General features: G+C 41.9%; 1 protein-coding gene across 1 annotated transcript in view; it reads right to left on the bottom strand.

Annotated features, from left to right (window-relative positions):
• Positions 1-2,133: 2,133 nt before the first annotated feature.
• The window catches only part of UNC119 (unc-119 lipid binding chaperone), a 137,400-nt gene continuing 116,297 nt past the window's right edge, over positions 2,134-23,236 (bottom strand). The window contains exons 3-5 of the mRNA XM_082245306.1: positions 10,051-10,153; positions 7,811-7,983; positions 2,134-3,025 (exon numbers count right to left, since the gene is read on the bottom strand). Coding sequence (XP_082101432.1) covers positions 2,913-3,025; positions 7,811-7,983; positions 10,051-10,153 — 389 coding nt within the window. The 3' untranslated portion in view covers positions 2,134-2,912. The remainder of the gene's footprint in view (positions 3,026-7,810; positions 7,984-10,050; positions 10,154-23,236) is intronic.

Here is a 23,236-nt window from a genome sequence, read left to right as displayed (position 1 = left end):
AATGCAACATTTCAATAGGTACAAATATTCACAAAAAGTGCAGCGCTAAGCATAAAAATTATAATAAATACAGTGGCAAAAAAGAAACAAAAGTTCATTCAAATGACATTATGAAAAATCATATAGAAATAAGTGTAGGAGTGACTAAAAGTCCCAAGGAAAATCCAAATTCAACACGCCCAGATGACGTCTTTTGATGACGAAACGTTGGCTACTCCAGACGCGACGTCCACACGCCCCTCCTCTGAGCCGGCTACCTATGTCTATCTGACTGGATACATGCGGGACGCCGTGATTGTATTTCCAGCCACCATCCTATATGTGCTTGCTTGTACTACATTTATGTGAGTAGTTTTTCTTAAATAGATTTCACCATTGTCATTTATGGGATTACGCTATGGTCTTTTGTACGTTCTTTTTCTATACATCCATCTGACCTTTACGGAGCTTCCTGGAGGAATTAACTATTCCACGTCATTTCCTATGGTTTCTTGGAGTTCCTAAGATCTATGTGATATGCTTTATCTGGTGAGGCTTTCTCATTTATTTGAGTAGCCACAGCTTTTTGGTAAGTTGCTTCCCATATTAGTGCACTGTGGTGTCCCCACTCTACACATTCCCTGGGTGTCACAGGAAGGAGGGACTGTTACCGCAATTACCTTCTTGGATTTTTGTTGAATTTGGATTTTTTTTAGTCACTCCTACACTTATTTCTATATGATTTTTCATAATGTCATTTGAATGAACTTTTTTGTCACTGTATTTATTATCATTTTTATGCTTAGTGCTGCACTTTTTGTGAATATTTGTACCTTTTGATCACCGTCTGTGGATCTTGTGCTAGCTGCTTTTTTATTTATCAATTTCACTTATATCCTCACATATTTTATCAATTATTAGCGCAGAAATACCTTTCTTATTTTCCATTTAACATTTCAATAGGGCCTCAGATTTGTCATCCATACTTCACCATTGAAGAAAATGAAAATCTGCTGACCTGTGTTTAATGTGCAAATTAAACGCACACCAAATGCAAAAAAAAAAAAAAAAAGCATGTGTCTACACAAGCTCAAAGACTACTGCATGATCATATGTCACAAATGTGGCACTGTCAAGAGGAGTACTGTACTAGGTTTACACATTACATACATGTACTTAATGAGACAACAACATCCGAATGCAAGTCTCCTTAAAAAATAGATCCTGCTGGTTTCCATATTGTTAGCATGGAATTCTGTAGGAAGCAGACATCTGGTAGGCCCTTCTGATTCCATATTCAACTCATCTTTTGCAGTTAATGGCTATAAAGTAACAAGAAATTAAAGACAGAGGAGATTGCAATCATTTTCTGAAGACATTTTAGACATGGGATAAAAATGAATCATGTAATAAAATGGAGACATCCTGCACTTCTTTATGAGTAAATGAACACATACTCTGCAGAGACCCTCAGCTGTGTATTTTAACTGACAATTGGCAATATTCTATGACATTTTATTATATTCCTGAGAAGTTTTGAAACTTTTACACATGTGAAAGTTGTTTTCTTTTTAAATCAAAAAGACTATTTTATTACATTTCACTTTTTAGTATTTATCTAGACCAGTGAGGTGCAGTAACTCAGAACAACCAAAGTTCTAGTTCTCATTAGTACACCAGAAAAAAGGCATTTGCTGATAGGATGATGTCAGCTATAGTCAACTTTTGCAGTATTAAATGGCATCTCCAGGGGATTGAATAGAATTACCTTTTAGTTAATGTGTGTATTCTGTGTTCTAGGATTATTCTTTAACTCAGCTGGAGTGATTATGTAAAATCTCTTTACATTAGGCAGCAAAATGTAAATTTTAAAAAAGACTGCAGTAGGAGTGTCAGCAGGGGAGGGGGGTTCTTACCAGCTGTTACTTGTAGTCCACACAGCAGACTGGACAGTATTTCCTTATGCTAAGCAGCCATGTAGCACAGCAAAGTGTATACTCATTACTTTACGAATCATTTAGCAGGTATAATATAATAGTCTCTACACCTATGTTGCAACAGCATATCTAGCTGTTTGGCTAGATAGCCCTATGAAAATACACCACTGATGCTGATTAAACCTTTTAAATAATACAGTTGACCTTTTTTTTAAAAAAAAAAAATGTCAGTTTCCCACTTTATTTAATATTTTGCATTACTATATTACGCTTCAAAATGCCTAGTTTACACTTCTGTTAAATCACTAGAGAAAAGCCTGACAAAAACCCTAGTATCACAATTAGATAAACAGACTGTTAAGAAGAAGAAGCAATTAAGGAAGAACCGATTAGATCTTTGGCTTGGATTCCCTTTACTACGGTCTGGTCCAAGCTTACAAAACCTTTTTTAGCTCCATGTTCAGTTGGTGCTTGACAAAGAAGAGGCCTGGTGTAGCCCAAGGTATACAAGAAAACCTGTTCCTAAGATGATTTGGTCCAAGTAACATGAGAATGGTTGTTCCTAAAATAAATGGCCCATTATATATCAGCAAGGATGGTCCAAAAAAAAAAAAGTAATAAAGTTTCACAACAGTCCTTGTTCCAGGAAAACATTTGTTAAGCTGAATGCAACGCTGATGGTTGTAAAACTAGTGGCATTGCTCAGACGTTCTGGTAGAAAGACCACGTTCTTATTTAGAGGACTGAGATCATTTCAAAGGCATCCTTGCCAACATGTGAAGACATATGAAGATCCTTGCACTGTTTTGATGTGCTAAAAAGGCTCTAGGGCAGGTAGGGGCAGATATAGGCTCAGTCTTAGAACTCCTACTAGCAAACAGAATATTGGATCCCGGATGGATTCTCCTACAGGAAGTTGGGCACAATCCCTTGTATAACTGCTAGGGGAAAGGGGATTGTTTTCAATGCTCTGGTTGGTTCCCTCCTACAATAGGATCAAGGGCCTCCACTATATGAATAATCTGCCTTGTTATGCATCACTAGCTTGTTGTCCACAAAGTAGAAACTGTCCGATTGAGTCTCGTAGGGATGGATGATCATTTCACGAACTGCAGGGCAAGAAAAGAAGAAAGAATTAAGGCATAGAAACAAAAAAATAAATAAATTATTCTGCTGAATGATTTAAAATGTAATAAGTATATTCTAGTCAGAGAAGAAAGCCAGTACTGGTGCTACAGTGTTGGATGGTTTCATTTTCACCAAGTGCTTTTTGCAGGTAAAATTGCTGTATAAAAAAAAAAACCCAATACAATTTCCGAAAAGAGTCCCTACACGTAAAACACCTGCACTGGTGTGTTTACAAATGTCAAATTTAAATTGAGGCGTCACTATGGGTTGGCTCTCCTCAGATACTGCTCCTCTCCTTCCTTAAAAATCTGTAATTTTACCCTGCATTTGTTTCACCTAAGTCATTTCATATTTGAACTAAATTACATTTAACTCGGTGATATAATTTGACTGCATCCACTTCCCTGAAATCCTTCACTACTGCGCGACCAACACACAGTGTTTGAAGATGCAGGACTCCGATTCTCATGCTCCAGGGAAAAAATCTAAATTATACACAGACATCCAATATCTTACCCTACTAAAGGTGCACCTTTCTACACAAAGTGTTGGGAGCTTGACCTTGAGGTCATACTAGAGGAGGAGGATTGGACAGATATTTGTTAATGGACTAAATCAGCTTCGCAATATGTGTTAGCGCGGGAGGCCAATTATAAGACATTCACCCGCTGATACCTAGTTCCAGCAGACATAGCTAAATATTTACCAATCTACTCCCCGTTGTGATTTTGCAGCTGTCCGGACCTAGGGACTCGCCTTCATATTTGGTGGACATGTCCCATAGTGCAAAAAATTTGGGCTAAAATGTTTATGATCTTTTCCACCCTATTTCAAGTCACTATGACACCAGACCCTCTGATAACTCTTGAAAAAAGCAGCCTGAAGACCTTACTAGATCCCAATTTAAATTACTACTCCACGTTACAATCGCATCTAGCCAAACAATAGCCAGGGCCTGGAGATCACCCTCTCTAAGCATAGTTGAAACAAAAACCTGTATTAATATTATAAGCTATAATACACAGCAAAATAGAAGCTACTCTGCAGGACAGCATTTCGAAATACAGAGAAATATGGCAACCTTGGGGCTCCCATTTCCTCTCGCCAACATCTTTGATTGAACCTTGACAGGAGGTTAGTTAGACCCAATGGAACCGCCGTCTGTTCCTTCCTCTGCTTCTAGCAATCCCTGAGAATCCCTCTTACCTCCCCTTATTCTCTTCTCCCTACTACTACCTTTGCTGTGTTGTATCTTTCGTCCGCTTATGCCTAAAAGCAGTACAAAGAAATCAGAAATTTTAGATTTCTCTCATCCAACACTTAACCTAGGCAATTCTATTGTTTGTCTGGACATCTTATTGGGGTTGAGTGCTCCATCTTCAGCTTTCTGTATTGAGAAGTGCTAAATCAGTTCTGCACTGTAGCGCTTTCTGGAATGCAATGCCATCATAAATGGATGTTGCAGGCCAGGGACTGTATGCACCGTATCTTAAATACAAGCCAAAATCCATCTTGTTTTGTACCTTTGCTTGTACTGGGCCTTAAAGCTAAACTCCAGAACAACAATTGAACTGCATATATGGGAACTGCCTTACCTTCCAGAAAGTAAAGCCAGATTCTGCTCTCTTAGGTCTTCCTGCAGACTATGCAGCAATTGAGCAATATGATCTAATCTATGACAAGTTACATTGTGTGTTACCATCACTTTGTTACCATCACAAGATACCATCACAAGATACCATCACTTTGCTCTCACCTCCAGACAGTAAGTTCAGTGTGTTAGAAGGGCAGCACTGTGTAAATCAGTAGTGTATTGCCCTGGATTACAGGAAGCTACCTTTCCCCACTTTCCATAAAATTCACATCAGCATGCATTTCTGCCCACTTTCTGGTATCCCAGAAAAGGTAATGGTAACACAGCCCCAGCAGCACAGATGCCCTCTGGAAATTTACCAGTGAGAAAATCCCTGCTTGTCACCAGAATTAGTGTCCTTACTGGACGATTTCCCCCCTATTACTGTACTGGTAACCAACCTAAATTTGGGATTTTATTCACTTTCACTCGGCAGCACAAATAGAGAAGGGGGGGGGGCACAAGCAGCAATAAAAACCTGAGAGGTGTTCCCATTTGAATGAGACATTACGCCTTTGTCAGAAAAATTGAGTTTTTGTAAGAACTTACTGTAAAACTCTTTTCTCTGAGTCCTCCGACAGTCGCAGCCTCTCATTAAGCCTTCATGAGTGGGTAATGGCCCCCTCTGCAGGAGCTAGCTAGGCAGTTTGAAAGGTTAATAAAAAACTTTCTACACTTAGACACACCTCCAGGGGGCCGTCCCTCAGCCATTATCCTGACACCGTTACCACTGTCCTTCAGTTTTGTAGCAAGCAGTACCGGAATGCAACAACCCCAAAATCCAAAGACAGAGGGGCGGGGGCTGCGACTGTCGGAGGCTTCAGAGAAAAGAGTTTTACCGTAAGTTCTTACAAAAACTCTATTTTCTCTTATGTCCTCCAGTCGCAGCCTCACATTAAGCCTTCACGAATGGGACGTCCCAAAACAGTGCAGGTGTGAGGGGTGGGAAGACGCAACCTACCGAAAAGGCAATGTATCAACCAGGCCAGAAAAAACAACTGAGCCAACAGGGCAACTTTGAAGAAAAAAAATATAAAGAAACTGAGACACTAGGTCCCAGCTGGGAAGACCTAGCCTACTCCTGACGCTAGGCAGCATAAAACTGAAGGACAGTGGTAACTCTGTCAGCATAATGGCTGAGGGACGGCCCCCTGGAGGTGTGTCTAAGTGTAGAAAGTTTTTTATTAACCTTTCAAACTGCCTAGCTTGCTCCTGCAGAGGGCATCATTACCCACTCGTGAAGGCTTAATGAGAGGCTGTGACTGTCGGAGGACGTAAGAGAAAGAGCTTTTCCAAATTGCAGAGTTCTTACAAGAAGGCGACAACCGCAACATAATCTCTGTAAGAAAGTGACAGGAAGTTCTCTGATCTCTAAAAATGCATTATTGTACCGACAGGTTCCCTTTAACAATAAAACTGCTTTAAAAGGGAACCTTGCATGTTATTTAGCTACCATCCATATCTTCGGGGAGTCATGGGCTCAGAACAAGCATGTATATATATCAGGTGACCTGACACTTAAAGCAGTAGTAAACGTTCAGAATAAAAAAATATATATATATAATTCTCTACCACATACTAGCGCATTATGAAACACTTACCTTGATACGAAGCTCCCCACCACTTACAGGGCTTCCTTCCAGGTTCACGGGCTGTGGCCACTTGAATGACCAAGCCACGATGATGTTGTGGCACCGAGCTCTGAAGAAACGGTACAGGTATGCCCTTTTATCAGAGCTCATGACACAGTGAAGACACCGCCAGCTGCTTGCTAGAATATCTTCGAAGCGGTGCACGTTTAGGGGATAGTCATTTAACCTACTGGTACACTTTATTATAGGCTTACCTCCAGTAGTTAAAAATAAAAAAGGAGAGTTTACTACCACTTTAAAAAAGTGTCAGAAGCCAATTTTGTTTTTGTTTTTTGGATAAAGCATTTAAATAGAAGAGAAACCATCCAATTGGGTCTAATGTCTAAAAGAGAACTTGGACTTACTTCCTGTTGAATCTACACAACAGGAAGCAAAATACAATCTAACCAAAAGGACACTGGTTTTAACCCAATCCCCATGCTTTTCAAAATTAAAAGTTTTGGCTTTGATACAAATCTTCCCCACAATTTGCCTAATATGTCAACTCCAACTAGTGGCCATAATGAAGTATTTTCCTCAAATACCTCAAATCAGGAAAACACTGCATTCTTGCCACTAGATTGCAGTGAACACCTGGGGAAATAAACAAATTAGGAAATTAAGGGTAAAAATTAGTGACGGCTCTGCATATGATTGACACTATTTTTTATAAACAGATCCATAGTATTGCAGGTTTGCATGCATTCGCTATGTTTATAAATTGTTCTAGGAAGGCTATTTTTACCTTGCACTTTCAGAATATTTATATATATATATATATATATATATATATATATATATATATATATATATATATATATATATATAAAAAAACACTTGTTCTTCTTTGAAAGAGTCTCTCCTTATTATAATGACTTAGATGAAGATCCCATTACATTGAGGGTCTATTTGCACAGAAATTTCCAATCCTTCCCAAAGTCTCTCTCACAATAGAATAATGTGATTTAAAGTGATTTTAAACAGTCACCTTGCAAAACAACCCATTCATTTTAAAATAGAAATTAAAGGCAAAACATTTTTGTTTAGATAAACATTATAAATGCCTTTTTTCTTTAAAAGTGATCACATTCCCTCAGCTGCATAAGAGCTGGGGGGGAGGAGAATCAGCAGCACACTGAGCTTCCCACTGAATGGCTGTACAGAGAGGGCATGTCGTCAGGACAAGTTTGATCATTGGAGGAGAGCAGGCTAAGTTCCCAGCATAGCTAGAGAACTGACCATAGTGTGCTCTCCTGCTTAGTGTGGTCAGTTTTTATTAGGAAAGCAGAGGGACTGGCAGGAACACCAGGGATTTCACACAAAGGAAGCAATACAAAGAAAACAGAATACTTTCTTATACAAGTACATGGTACAGCAGGTACATTTTAGGAATATGAAGTGTTGGGGTAACAAACGCTTTAAGTCCCATTGTAGTAATGACTATAAATAATCAGGGAAATATATTCATCAATGTTTATTATGAAGAAAGAAAAGACACTTACTAAGATCCTCTGAAAGCTGTGGGAATTCATAAATATGTTCACATGTGTTTTTACTGCTGGGGATACAGAAGCCAAACTCAAAGTCGAAGCTCTTCAAGAGCTGGTCACGGAAGTAATGTCTCTCAATCATTCGAAAGTTATTAATGGGCTTGTCACCGACTGTAAATTCAACCCTGGAAAATTGTAATAGCACTTTTTATTAATCAAACTCTTTACTAAGAGAGAAACATAAAAAAAACAGAGCACTAAACACCACTATAAATTATTACAAAAGTAGGGAGGATTCCCATATAGAAACAGAGAATTATTGCAAATAAAAGTATTGTACTCTAGCAATACGATCAAGTAAAAGAGGACTTCGCCAGTTATGTCTATATCCATATATTGCAGTAGTACATTGGCATTCAAACGGTCAGCGAGAGTACCATTTGATACATAGCTCATGACTCGTAATACTTAAAATTAAGTATTTGCAGCAGGTAGTGAAACATACACAGAGAGTTGACACTCACGTATCCACAGATTAAAGCGGTAGTATCCCGCTTTTTGACACTTTTACCTACAGGTAAGCCTATAATAAGGCTTACCTGTAGGTACAATTAATATCTCCTAAACCGGCATTGTTTAGGAGATATTTACAGTGCATGCAGCCGCTCTCGCGAGCGGTGCATGCGCTCTGAAGGTTTGGGGGGACCTTCAATTAATTTGCCGGGAGCTTGCCGGAAAATCGCATGCGTGGGAGTGACGTCATCGCGGCTCCGGCCAATCATCGCGCCGAAGCCGTCTCTTCCGGCCAATCACCGCGCCGAACCCGGAAGAGACAGCGAGGGATCATGGCAGCGCCCGCAGCGATGTCTGGGGGTCCGTGTCGGGGCTTCGTTCTAAGGTAAGTTACACATAATGGGCTAGTATGCGATGCATACTAGCCCATTATGCCTTTGTCTTGCAGGTTTTTTTTTTTTCTAGGGTTTACAACCGCTTTAATCGCCTATGCATGTAGAGACTGGATCTATTCATCTATCACAAATCTTATGATATTTAGCTTGGCATCCTCTATGAATGTAAATTACTTTCTTATATGGCAGTGTAAGATTATTGGCACCCACCCAACGGGACTGTTGGTGGTGATGCCCTGAGCCAAACCCAAGCAATCAACATTCTAGCCATGAAAAGGGTTTTTTGCAAGAAAACATGGAGATGTTTGTCACTATCCAGTTTGGGGAGGAGGCACAGAAGACATTTCTTAGGGCAAAGGGTTAATAGGGAGCCCATTCGACGATAGAAACCAGACCACCTTGGATGACAGTGCATAACCATATCAGGTGATAAAAAGTGTGGCTGGTTTTACCACATTTAGGGCACAAGATCATGCAGCTGGTACCTAGATAGATGAATGGAAGTTAGGTTCTATGCAAAATATATGGGTGGGTGAGGCGATCAGAAAGTTTTGGGTAGACCGGTTTGCAGGATTTCAGCACATCATCCCAGTCTTCATCCTCCAGCTTCCCCACATCTGCCACCCAGCAGGTCTTCAATTGAGAAGATAAATTAATAACCATCAGTAATAGGAGGCTATTATAAAAAGTGGACATTCAGTTTTTAGTATCCGTATCCAGGAGTACATCCAACAGGTATAAGGAATAGAAATTGGGGGTAGAGTCCGCAAATTGGGTGTATAGCACGTGGCAGAGCTGGAGGTATTGGAAAAACATGGAGTTGGGTCACTGAAATTCGGTCTTAAGATCCTGAAACAATTTAGTACCTCTGCTGGAAAGTACAGTACTTGGGAGACATACAGAACACCTCAGCAGTGCCACAGGCTGATCGCCTCCATGACACGCCACACTGATGCAGTAATTCATGCAAAAGCAGCCCCAACCAAGTATTGAATGCATACTATACTGTACATGGACATACTTTTCTGTATTAAAATTATTATTATTTTTTTTTTATTGGTCTTATGTAATATTCTCATTTTCTGAGATACAGAATTTTGGGTTTTTACTAGCTGTAAGCCATAATCAACAAAATTAAAAGAAAGAAATGCTTAAAATATATCACTCTGTGTGTAATGCATCTCTATAAAATATATCAGTTTAACTTTTTGAATTGGATTACTGAAATAAATTAACATTTTGATAATATTCTAATTTTCTGAGATGCACCTGTATAATGGTATGAATTGATGTTTTTATATCTGCCTGGTGTAAAAAGACCTAATTGAGATTACATTTACTTACGTTGCCCCAACCTGGCGCAGTCTGAGGAAAGCAGGTGTGAATTGGTACCTGACAAATCTACCTGCATTGGGATCCACATCCTTCTTGTCGCCATGTTCTCGCTCTAAAACAAATGTAAAAAAAACTTAATTCATGTATTGGCAATATCTGAACAAACAGTAAACTATCACAAGGTGGGACCGCTCCAGCAAAAGGGGTGGGACAAAGAAATAACTTTCAAGCTGGAACCGCACTTGTGCACTTTGGCAAAATGTGTTTTGCACTGATATGACAGCAAACGCGTCACACTTGCATTGCAATGTACTTCGAATTACTTCGCAGACCACCCAAACAGCCCCAGCGTGGAGACTGGGGCAGAATGAGGGACTTGGCGGGAGGTGGCTGCAGGATAGAAGGGAACCTGGGGGTCCGACTGTCCCAAGGAGGGGCCCATGTCCACCCTTAAACCCTCAAGGGGGAGAGACGGGACAGCTCCTCACTATACCAGGAACCAGGCTGGCACCGCTCCAGACAGAACCCCTCTCCATCGAAGGAGAAACGATGCGACTTGGGACGAGACCCAGTCGTATGCGACCTTGTGAGGCGTTTAACTCGCAGGCCAGCCCCCCGTCCAGTGGGGCTATGTCGCGACCGACCTGAGGTATACATGCACTCGCTGGCCAGACTGGGGTGACCACTGGATCTAGATTATCTATCCCGTTGCCAAGTTCGGAAGTTTATTGTAGATCTCACAAGAAAAGATCCAGGAGGAAAAAAATTCTATCTATAAATTTTTTCCAGGACCAAAGGTCCCAGCAATGAAGGTCCTTACTCCGGACTAGGCAGAAAAAACTGGGTGGCTATAGCAGAGAGAGGGAGCATACCACCTGGGACTGCCCATGGGTGTAGTCAGAATTATTTTCTGCCTAGTGTCCTACTCCTGTGGGGGGCAGTATAACCCAATGGTTATGAATATCAGGAGCGGTGTCCTTCAATGAACGAAAGAGAAACATAATTTAACATTATAACTAACTTATGCTTAGCTTTTGTAAGCCAAGTTACATTTTTTTAAAAACTTTAGCTGTGTGCATGGTTGGGTGTAAAAAGATTTACATTTGACTGCACTAAAACTGATAGGATAGTCCATTGCCAATAATGCCAGATCAGGTGATATCAGCAATTTTGCTTATCCTCACCTAGTTGTCTGTGGGTCTGAAGTCTCACCAGTTGCATTAGGGGCTCTTTCTTTTTGGGCTGTTGATATGCAAATGTGCCCAAATGCAAATACATTGGAAGGATTATATGGAATTAAAAGTAGTATTAACAGTTTTTCTAGGAAAAATGTGGGGGTAAGACGACACTCAAAGCCGACCCCATGATTCAGACGTGGATATGGCTGTGTATGGCCTCTGACATGTTTTGCTGTACCTTACAGGGCTTGGTCACAAAGGCATGGCCGGAGCAGCACTTGCTGAGGCCATACGCAGCCATATACATATCCGATTTTGAGCGGCGCCTTACCCCACATATGTCCATGCTTCTGAATTAATGTCCATGCTTCTGAATTAGTGCCCGACACCTGCCCCCACTTTCTGTATACTGATACAGACACTGGTTATCCTCCAGTTTTGAGCAGCACTCCAAACGTTTTAAATCTGAAATTTACAGGTAAAATCTCTGTTTTTAACATGACCATAGATTCTCTTTTGGTATAGTAGGAAAGACAAAAATACATATCTAAAAAAGTCACTGTGCCCTGCTAAATCAATACAGTTATGTTCTATAGCTATTGAATTTCAAATTCTCTCCAAACTCACTATTCTATCAATGTATAGTGTTGAAAGGGCAAAGTACTGTTACAACATTCCATTTAGCGGTATAACAAAATAGATCCTGTACAGAATACTCTTTGACCACTAGGTGGAACTGTTCCACTGCTTATAATATTGCTTACTGCGAATATACCAATGTCCTATTAAATCAAGCAAAGAATATACAACGTGAGGTTCATTCCCATAAAAGGCATGATTCGGTAATCTGGTATCAATAAAACCAAAAATGTATTGATTTCTCTGGATTATCACAAATTATGGATTTTTAACTTTCTATTTCCATTGATCATTTCAAGTACTAAGGCTGTCTAATTTTATGCTGATCAATTGCCTAAACAAGCACGTAGAGAAGAAGTTCTGACTTTGGTTGTTCCACTGTCTTTCCTCGTCAGTGATTCTAGGTGTTCAGTTCAATCATTTTTATTGGTTTTAGTGAAAATAACAAAATAAAGCACCAGAGTCACCCACGCATGGGCTACATAAGGAACATTCAAAAAGTATGAAATACAGAAAAGTGCCAATGAAAAACAAACAAGCAATGCAATACATCGAGTGAGCAGGGAACCCCTCTGGGGAACCCCTATGTCTAATTCCATATAATTCAAAACATTTTTAAAGACGGGTACTCCTGCTGCGAAGTAACCCCGTACAAAGTGATTCCAGGTGTTCAAGCAATGACATGCCCCATATTTCTTCCAAAAGATGGCTTATTATACCAGACAATTGTTAAAGTAATTGCACTGAGCCACTTAAAGGATCAACTGTCTAATACAGGAGTTCCCAAACTGTGGGTCGGGACCCACTGGTGGGTCGCGAGCTGCGTTTGAGTGGGTCGAGCTGAGCCAGAAATCACTGAGAGCGGGCCCGCTTAAATTATGCTGTGCGAGCCTGCGCAAATTACAGAGAGCCAGAGCAGTCAAATCGCAATGGATTCAGGACCCCGCCCATGCAGTTTACGAAGGCTGCTCTGCATTTCCCGCAAGGAGGATACTTGCATCAGTGAGTACGTATGTGGGCGGTTATGTAGGATATGTTCATGGGGTGCAGAGCCAGCTCCTCGGTCCTACTGGCGGCAGCGGTGGTGGCTAGACTGGCGGCGCGATTCTCTCAGCTATAGCAGGCAGAGACGACAGCCTCAGTGTCATAGGAGGACCAGGTGGCCCCGGCGGTGTCAGGAGTTCATGGCAGCTTCTGTGACCCCAGTAGAGGATTTGAAGGAGAAGAGCCAGGACACCAAGACCAGCATAGAGCTCCTCATCATAGAGACTTTGGGTGAGGTGTACTGGGCCCTGGAGAGGGCAAACAGGGGCTTCACCTTCACTGTGGACCGCTGGGAGAGAAAAGAGGGTCATATAGCCTGCTGATCACTGTCCTGGGGTGGTTGATTTCTGTCCTCCGCCTGCCTTATACTGTCTATGAGGGTGCTGATTACTTACAACTTCGCTTATATGCCACAGGTTTCTGACCCCTCACTTGGAACATCTGGCAAGTGTATTCAATAATAAATTGAAAAGTAGTAAATTGATATTTTTAATTTAACATCCCCCTCCCTTATCCCTCCTCCAATGCATTGTGTTGGAGACGGTGCAATAAGGTAGGAACACTGTATCATATCCTTTGGGATTGCACCTTTGTTCAACCCTTTTGGAAGGAAGTGGAGGTTTTGCTTGGAGTTTTTCTGGGCACGACCTTCTCTATCTGGCCGGCTTTGGCACTTTTGAACTTGGGAATAGATCTGATCCCTCCGAAGTACCAGACTATATTACTCCACATCTTGTTTGCTGCTAGATTGACCATCACTCACCATTGGAAATCACCTGAGTCACCAAAAATTCAGGAACTTACTTCACGGGTAAACACACAATGTAATTTTGAGAAGTTACTAGCTGTTAAAGATCATAGAATGCCTACCTTTAGCAAACGATGGATTCACTGGTTAAAGCATCCTAATGCCGCTCCTGGTCTCAAGCCCAATTAGCCTGCTTTGATTTACTACCAAAGAGTATTCCCTTTACTTTACCTTTCATGTATTCTCTGTTAGTGTCACAAATAACACCTTGTAGAACTATGTAAATGTCAGTCTAATATATGGTGGTCCGCGGATGTTTGGCTGTCGGAGGGTCTACCCCCTCCCCCCCAACTGGACACAGTGTGTACCCATTTGGGGTGTTCAGGGGGGTGGGGGGTGGCCCTATTAGGGAATGGCCATCAGCGACCCCATCTTATAAGTATTAATGCTATTCGTATATTTGGATTGCTTAACCACTTACCGCCCGCCCGCCGTCATATGACGGCGGGACGGTGCGGCTATTATCCTGGGCGGACGTCATATGACGTGACCCAGTAAATGCATGGCAGGCGCGCGATCGCGGGCGCGCCGCCGTGCACTGCCGGTGTCGGCGTGTCCACGGGACACAGCCGGTCACCGGCAGGGGGGAAACAGCCAATAGGCATGGCTGTTTCCCACGTGATCGGCTATGTTGCGATGACATAGCCGATCACAACAGTAGAAGCGGCAGAAGACCGCGCATGCGCGATCGGGAGCGCGGTCATGTCGGTGGCTATGTGTTCCCTAGGAACACAGCTAGTCACCGACAGTAAAAAACAGCCAATGACAGTGGCTGATTACGATGTGATGAGCTGTGAAGCCATTCACAGCCCATCACAAATGTAAACAAAGAGCAGTAACTCACTGTTACTAGCTCATCTTCCCTCACACACCGTTTCCAGTGTGAGGAGAGCTGAGCCAGAAACAGTGAGTTACTGATCTGTGTCTGTCAGTGTAAAAAAAAGTGTCACCAGCCCCCCCCAATTTCACCTGTCACCCAACAGTCACCTGTCATCAGTGCACAAAATCACTACCTATAAAGTGCACCTGTCACCAGAGACTGCCAACAGTATCGCCAGCGGTGCACCTGTCACCCATCGGTGACCAGCGCCCGTCACCTGTCACCCCATCAATCACCGTCACCTGTCACCCCATCAGTCATCGTCACTTGTCACCCCATCAGTGATCGTCATCTGTCACCCCATCAATCAGCATCACCTGTCACCCCATCAGTGTTCGTCATCTGTCATCCCATCAGTGACCGTCACCTGCCACCTATCCGTCACCTGCCACCTATCCGTCACCTGCCTGCCGCCTATCCGTCACCTGCCTGCCACCTATCCGTCACCTGCCACTCATCAGTGATCATCCGCAGTCACCCGTCGCACAGCCAAAATGTCCAAAAGGTTTTACAGCAGCGAGGAGGCGTTTGAGATAATCTCTATGGATGATGAGGGCACCGGGGAGCTCTCATCAGTATCCGAATGCAATTCTGAATCCGATTCGGAATTTGAAGTTGCTAACAGTAGCGGATCGGAGATGGACTCGGAGGAAGAATGGGTCCCTCCCAAAAGGGCATGGCGCTCTGGAAACCGGGCAGCCACAAGGGATACACCCCAGGATCCTATGCCCAGCACCAGCACTGCCACCACCAGTACACCCCAGGATCCTATGCCCAGGCCCAGTACCCGCTCTGCCCCCAGCGAAACACCCCAGGAGCGAATGCCCAGGCCCAGCACCAGCTCCCAATTTCAAATCCCCCTTCTACCAGCACTGGAGTGTCACATCCCCCAAGAGCCAGGGCCACTATCCACCTCCCAGATGCTCTTGCCAACCCAAGATGGCTGCCCTCCAACTCGGGATCAGCAAATATTCCCCCTTTTACCGCACAGCCAGGTGTGCAGGCCAATACTGAAAATTTTTCTTTTATTTCTTTTATTGATTTTCTCCATTTATTTTTGCCCAATGATTTTCTGCAATACGTCGTGGACCAAACAAATCTGTATGCCCAGCAGTTTATTGCTAACAACCCCCAATCTTCCTATTCCCGTCCGTTTGAGTGGAGAGATTTAACTTTGGAGGAATTTAAAATGTTTTTGGGCCTCACCATAAACATGGGGGTTACAAAAAAAAATGAAGGACATGCCTATTGGTCCACCCACCCCATACACATTATGCCCATATATTCTGCCCTAATGTCCAGGTCCAGGTATGAAATCATCATGCGCTTCCTTCATTTTAGTGACAACAGCCAGTGCCCCCCCCAAAATCATCCAAATTTTGACAAGCTGTATAAAATTCGCCCCCTCATAAATTTTCTTTCCCAAAGTTTTGCAGAACTTTACGTCCCAGATCAAAACATTTGTGTAGATGAGTCCCTGCTACACTTCACAGGCCGGCTTGGAATAAAGCAGTATATTCCAAGCAAAAGATCCAAATATGGGGTCAAACTATACAAATTGTGCGACAGAGCTACGGGATATCTGTATGCGTTCCGCATATACGAAGGAAGAGATTCCCAGCTCAATCCCCCTGACTGCCCGGCCTACATGGGCACAAATGGAAAAGTTGTATGGGACCTGGCATACCCACTGCTGAGGAAAGGCTACCACCTTTACCTAGATAATTTTTATACCAGCCTGCCCCTCTTCAGACATCTCTACCTTGAAGGAACCCTGGCCTGCGGAACCACCAGGAAGAACAGGAAGGGCTTCCCACAGTCCTTAGTAAATAAAAGACTGAGGAAGGGGGAAATAGCAGCCCTGAGAAACAACGAGGTGCTGGCCTTGAGATGGAAGGATAGCCGAAATGTTTACATGATGTCCACCATTCATGACGACACCACAGTGGAGGTTCGGAGAAGAAGAGGTCCCATCCAAAAACCATCATGTGTGCAGGATTACAATCTTTACATGGGGGGGGTGGATTTTAACGACCAGATGATTCAGCCCTACTTGGCCACAAGGAAGTCCCGATTCTGGTATAAGAAGGTTGCAATTTATTTATTTCAATTGGCCTTTTATAACTCTTATGTTATCTACTCCAAATCAACTGAAAGCCCCATCCCCTTCCTAAAATACATTGAAGAAATTATCACGACCCTCGTCTACCCACAAGGACTCCCCCAAGAAAACCTTCGCTCTGAGGCTGTTAGCCGACTTAGTGAGCGCCACTTCCCAGACTACCTTCCACCATCTGAAGGAGGCCGAAGACGCCAAAAAAGATGCCGTGTGTGCAGCAGAAGGGGGTTTCGTAAAGACACCAGCTTCTATTGTCGGTACTGTCCCTCCCAACCTGGCCTGTGCATTGGAGAATGCTTCACACGGTACCATACATTCATAAATTACTAGCCCATTTCCCCGATTTCATCTGTGCTGACCAATTTTTCTCATGCCACTGCCTTCCACATAAACTGACCCTGGCCTGTTTTTCCACTATGCCTCTGCCTACTGTTTGGACTGCTTTCACGTGAACTGACCCTGGCTTGTTTTACCGATTACGCTTCTTCTTACTGTTTGGATTGCTTCCCTGTGAACTGACCCTGGACTGTTTTTCAACTACTCTTCTGCCTGCCGATTGGATTGCTTGCACGTGAACTGACCCTGGCTTGTTTTACCGACTATTCTTCTGCCTACCGCTTGAACTGATCTGTCGCCCCCCTGCTACTGTAGTACACAGGGGTCTCACATATGTGAGGGGCTCCAGAGTTGTTTTTCCGGATAGAGAAAACCAATTTTTTTGGTTCTCTCTGGGTTCCGTAAATTCCGGATTAGGGTCTGGAGTCCGGAGGCTTCAAAGAGATTTGGGTGGGAGAAGCCTCTACCCCTGTCCCCAGGTCTCACCTGACCAAGGCCCTCAGCTTACTACCATCATGCCTCTGCCTGCTGCATGATATTAGCTGGAGAGTGGTACAATGATTGTCTGCAGTGTACCGGGACCAATATTATGGCTGTGCTGACCATGTCTCTGCCTGGAAAATTCATTTGGACAAATGCTGCGGCTGTGCTGACAATATCCCAGACTATAGACTATATTCCTGCCTGCTGCCTGGGAAATTGCTATTGTCGTCGCTAAGCATGTCCCTGCCTGCTGCCTGGACTAATGCTCTCCTCTGTGGACAACTGCACTACTACAACCACAGGTAATAATTTTTTTTTACACTTTCCTTTATAGAATGTATTTTGTAATGTATTTATTGCTATGTGTTAAAAATGTGAGGGGCCTTCAAAAATGATAGGTTGTCAGGAAATTAGATGTGCATCTTATGTAAAAGTCTCACACGTGTGGTATTGCCATAATTAGGAGGAGTAGCAGAATGTATTTTGGGGTACAATTTTTGCTATATACATGCAACCACTTACCGACCGCCTAACGACTATATACATCGGCCATTTAAAGCTAAATACTGGGGTTATGGCAGCAGATAGCTGCCATAACCCTGGTATTTTTTTAAACGTCGGGCGGTCGGCTTTCAGATAAGGGTGGTCCCAGTGGCAGATTCGCCGCCGAATCCGCCGCAACGGTGCATGGGAAGAGGTGCCCCCCCCCTACCGCCACGTCCTAGACGTTTTCTCAGCTTACCGGACCCGCCGGCAGCGGGGAAAACTATCCGGTCCCGGATCCTCAGAGACAGGAAGTAGAGTGAGGGCAAGATGGCCCTCACTCGACTCTATGGTCTTGGAGGACCGGAGCTACGTCAAAAGTCGTTGCCTAGCAACCGGTTTAAAGGGCCGTTTTTTTTGGGGGGGTTTTTTTTTTTTTTCTTTTTCAACAATTTTTTTTTTTTTTTTTTTTTTTGTAGTTGTGAGGTGTGAGGTCTTTTTGGCCCCAGATCTCACAATAAAGAGGACCTGTCATGCCTATTTCTATTACAAGGGATGTTTACATTCCTTGTAATTGGAATAAAAATGATCAAAACATTTTTTTTCAAAAAAACTTTTTAAAAATAAAAAAATATTAAATAAAATAAATAGGAAAAAAAAAAAAAAATTAAAGCGACCTGTCCCCGTTAGCTCGCGCGCAGAAGCGAACGCATACGCAAGTCCCGCCCACATATGTAAACGGTGTTCAAACCACACATGTGAGGTATCACCGCGATCGTTAGAGCAAGAGCAATAATTTGAGCCATAGACCTCCTCTGTAGCTCTAAGCTAGTAACCTGTAGAATTTTTTAAAATGTTGCCTATGGGGATTTTTAAGTACCAATGTTTGGCGCCATTCTGCGAGCATTTTCAATTTTGAAGCATGACATGTTGGGTATCTAATTACTCGGCGTAACATTATCTTTCACATTATGGAAAAAAATTGGGCTAAATTTACTGGTTTCTTATTTTTTTATTCAAAAAAGTGAATTTTTTTCAAAAAAATTGCATTTGGAAGACTGCTGCGCAAATATGGTGTGATAAAAAATATTGCATTGATCTCCATTTTATTCTCTAGGGTCTCTGCTAAAAAAAATATATAATGTTTGGGGGTTCTAAGTAGTTTTCTAGCAAAAAAATGATTTTAGCTTATAAACACCAAGTGTCAAAAATAGGCCCAGTCTTAAAGTGGATAAATGGACAACTTTGTGTAAAGAGCTACTTGGATGTTAGGCCTATGTATGTGGTCAGGCTGTGTAAAAGTCTCACACATGTGGTATCAGCATACTCAGGAGGAGTAGCAGAATGTATTTTGGGGTGCAATTTTTGCTATGTAGATGCTATGTGTTAGAAATATTGCATAAATTGACAACTTTGTGTAAAAAAAAAATGCATTTTCATTTTCTTTCCACAGTTTCCAAAAGCTTGTGGAAAAAAATGACATGTTCAAAAGACTCATTATGCCTCACAAATTATACATTGGGGTGTTTGCTTTCCAAAATGGGGTCATTTTATGGCAGTTTCCATTGTCCTGGTGCTCCAGGGCCTTCAAAAGTGCGATAGGTTGTCAGGAAATTATATGTGTAATTTCTGCTTCTAGAATGCCGGACGGGGCTACTTGAATGTTGGGCCGCTGTATGTGGCCAGGCTGTGAAAAAGTCCCACACATGTGGTATCAGCATACTCAGGAGAAGTAGCAGAATGTATTTTGGGGTGCAATTTTTGCTATGTACATGCTATGTGTTAGAAATATTGCATAAATTGACAACTTTGTGTAAAAAAAAAAGCATTTTCATTTTTTTTCCACATTTTCCAAAAACTTGTGGAAAAAAATGACATGTTCAAAAGACTCATTATGCCTCAAAGATTATACATTGGGGTGTTTGCTTTCCAAAATGGAGTCATTTTATGGCAGTTTCCATTGTCCTGGTGCTCCAGGGCCTTCAAAAGTGCGATAGGTTGTCAGGAAATTATATGTGTAATTTCTGCTTCTAGAATGCCGGACGGTCTACTTGAATGTTGGGCCTCTGTATGTGGCCAGGCTGTGAAAAAGTCTCACACATGTGGTATCAGCATACTCAGGAGGAGTAGCAGAATGTATTTTGGGGTGCAGTTTTTGCTATGTACATGCTATGTGTTAGAAATATTGCATAAATTGACAACTTTGTGTAAAAAAAAAATGCATTTTCATTTTCTTTCCACAGTTTCCAAAAGCTTGTGGAAAAAAATGACACGTTCAAAAGACTCATTATGCCTCACAAATTATACGTTGGGGTGTTTGCTTTCCAAAATGGGGTCATTTTATGGCAGTTTCCATTGTCCTGGTGCTCCAGGGCCTTCAAAAGTGCGATAGGTTGTCAGGAAATTATATGTGTAATTTCTGCTTCTAGAATGCCAGACGGGGCTACTTGAATGTTGGGCCGCTGTATGTGGCCAGGCTGTGAAAAAGTCTCACACATGTGGTATCAGCATACTCAGGAGAAGTAGCAGAATGTATTTTGGGGTGCAATTTTTGCTATGTACATGCTATGTGTTATAAATATTGCATAAATTGACAACTTTGTGTAAAAAAAAAAGCATTTTCATTTTCTTTCCACATTTTCCAAAAACTTGTGGAAAAAAATGACATGTTCAAAAGACTCATTATGCCTCAAAGATTATACATTGGGGTGTTTGCTTTCCAAAATGGGGTCATTTTATGGGGGTTTCCATTGTCCTGGTGCTCCAGGGCCTTCAAAAGTGCAATAGGTTGTCAGGAAATTATATGTGTAATTTATGCTCCTAGAATGCCGGACGCTGCTACTTGGATGTTAGGCCTCTGTATGTGGCCAGGCTGTGAAAAAGTCTCACACATGTGGTATCGCCATACTCAGGAGGAATAGTAGAATGTGTTTTGGGGTGTAGTTGCAAGTATACATGTGCTGTGTGAGAGAAATAACCTGTTAATACGGCAATTTGTAAAAAAAAAAAAACAAAAAAAAAAAATCTTCATTTTGCAAAGCATTGTGGGAAAAAAATACAACTTCAAAAAACTCACCATGCCCCTTATTAAATACCTTGGAATGTCTACTTTCCAAAAAGGGGTCATTTGGGGGGTATTTGTACTTTCCTGACTTTTTAGTGTCTCAAGAAATGAGATAGGCCTTCAGTACATCAGGTGTGATCAAGTGTGATCAATTTTCAATGATTCGCACCATAGCTTGTGGACTCTATAACTTTCACAAAGACCAAATAATATACACTTACTTGGGTTATTTTTACCAAAGATAAGTAGCAGTATAAATTTTGGCCAAAATTTGTGAAGAAAAATTACTAATTTGCAAAATTTTATGACAGAAACAAAGAAAAATGCGTTTTTTCACAATATTTTCAGTCTTTTTTTATTTATAGCACAAAAAATAAAAAACCCAGCATTGATCAAATACCATCAAAAGAAAGCTCTATTTGTGGGAAAAAAAGGACGCAATTTTTGTATGGGTACAGTGTTGCATGACTGAGTAATTCTCAGTCAAAGTGTGAGAGCTCCGTCTGGGCAGGAAGGGGGTGAAAGTGCACTGTAGGCAAGTGGTTAATGCTGTAATGGCTTATCTACATGGGCATGAAGTTAGATTACATAACTGCACCTATGTGCTACTGGCCATAATATCAATGTTTTATGAGTTTGCTTTCCTCTGTTATTATGATTTCCTTCCTCTGTTATTATTATGATTTCCTTTCCCTGTTTGTTACTATTTGAAATAATCTTAATAAAAACTATTTAACAAGAAAATATATATTATCATTATTATTTGCATTTATATAGCGCCAACAAATTCTGTAGCGCTTTACAATATTCAATTACAAGCAAGTGGATCTCGAAAAATAACTGTATTCAGAAGTGGGTCTCGGCCCAAAAAAGTTTGGGAAGACCTGGTCTAATACAATTCTCATTATCAAAAACTATGAAAACAGCAAGCTTGTATAAAAAATGAGAAAGTCATAAAAATTGCACTGTAGGAAAAACAACACAACAATTACAGTAACTGGAAATACACAGCTTAATATTATCAGAAACCCATCATGATATTGTAACCACCTAAAGCAGGGGAGTCCAAACTTTTTTCAAAGAGGGCCAGATTTGATGAAGTGAACATGCGTGAGGGCCGACCATTTTGCCTGACATTCTTTGGACCATTAAAATTAAAATGCCAACTAACTATGTTATGCAAAGTTTGTTGCAAACGGCATACTTTTCATTTCATCACATGGATGACAAATCTAAATGGGTGTTAAACCACTCTGCCTTTCATATCTGAAGGCCAGATGAAAAAACAAATCCAGGAAGCTGAAATAAATGTCAGGAACATTGTAAAGTACATTACATATTATTGGTAATAAAGGTTGTCTGTCAACTTTTATGTTAAAAAAATATGAACAGGAACAGAACACCAAGCATACATGTTGTGTCCAAATATATTTATAACTGATTTAGACCAACTGATATTAACTGAGATTTTACAATGTATTCATCTCAATCCGGAGCATGCGTGCTTCCTAATCAGTCACACAAGGGTTAACCACATATAAGCGCTATATGAACCCACCGTTGATGATTAATGATGGCAGTAATAATAGTCATGAATGATGCAAATGTAGTAAATTGAACATTGAAAACTTTTATCCAAAATCAGTTCCATGTATGTATAAAACACCTTGTGTGTATGCAGGACACCTTGTACAATGACCCCCACTGGATCTGCAATGGTGAAGCCAAAATAAGGGGTTAAAAACTCACAGCTTGGTGACCGTCCAGTGTGTGTGAAGGCATAAAACCAGCCAGGAACAATGCAGCAGTGTGAACAGTTGTGCCTTGCTCGGGCTGTGAGGAGATGATAACGAAATGCCTCAATCCTGGACAGGGAAGGGTGGAAAAGGGGTTCGCCGTCTATGGCCGATCCGATCACCCACGATGAGTGCGGACCGGGAAGGGGATCCGGATGTGACATCAGACTCTGGGGGAAGGAGAACCAAAACAAGGCTTGAACCGCTATAGAGCCGCTTGTGGTGAGCGGCATGTGCGGTGACCCAATGCAGGGGAGCCAGGGGAGCAGGAGGAGTGCCTGCTTCTCGTATGGTTGTCCTGACAACTTTTCAATGTTCTATTTACTACGTTGGCATCATTCATGACTATTATTGCTGCCATCAGT

Source organism: Pelophylax lessonae (genome assembly GCF_965119305.1).
Source record: "Pelophylax lessonae genome assembly, chromosome: 2".
Classification (NCBI taxonomy): Eukaryota; Metazoa; Chordata; class Amphibia; order Anura; family Ranidae; genus Pelophylax; species Pelophylax lessonae.
This window is presented reverse-complemented; position numbering and strand designations above follow the sequence as displayed.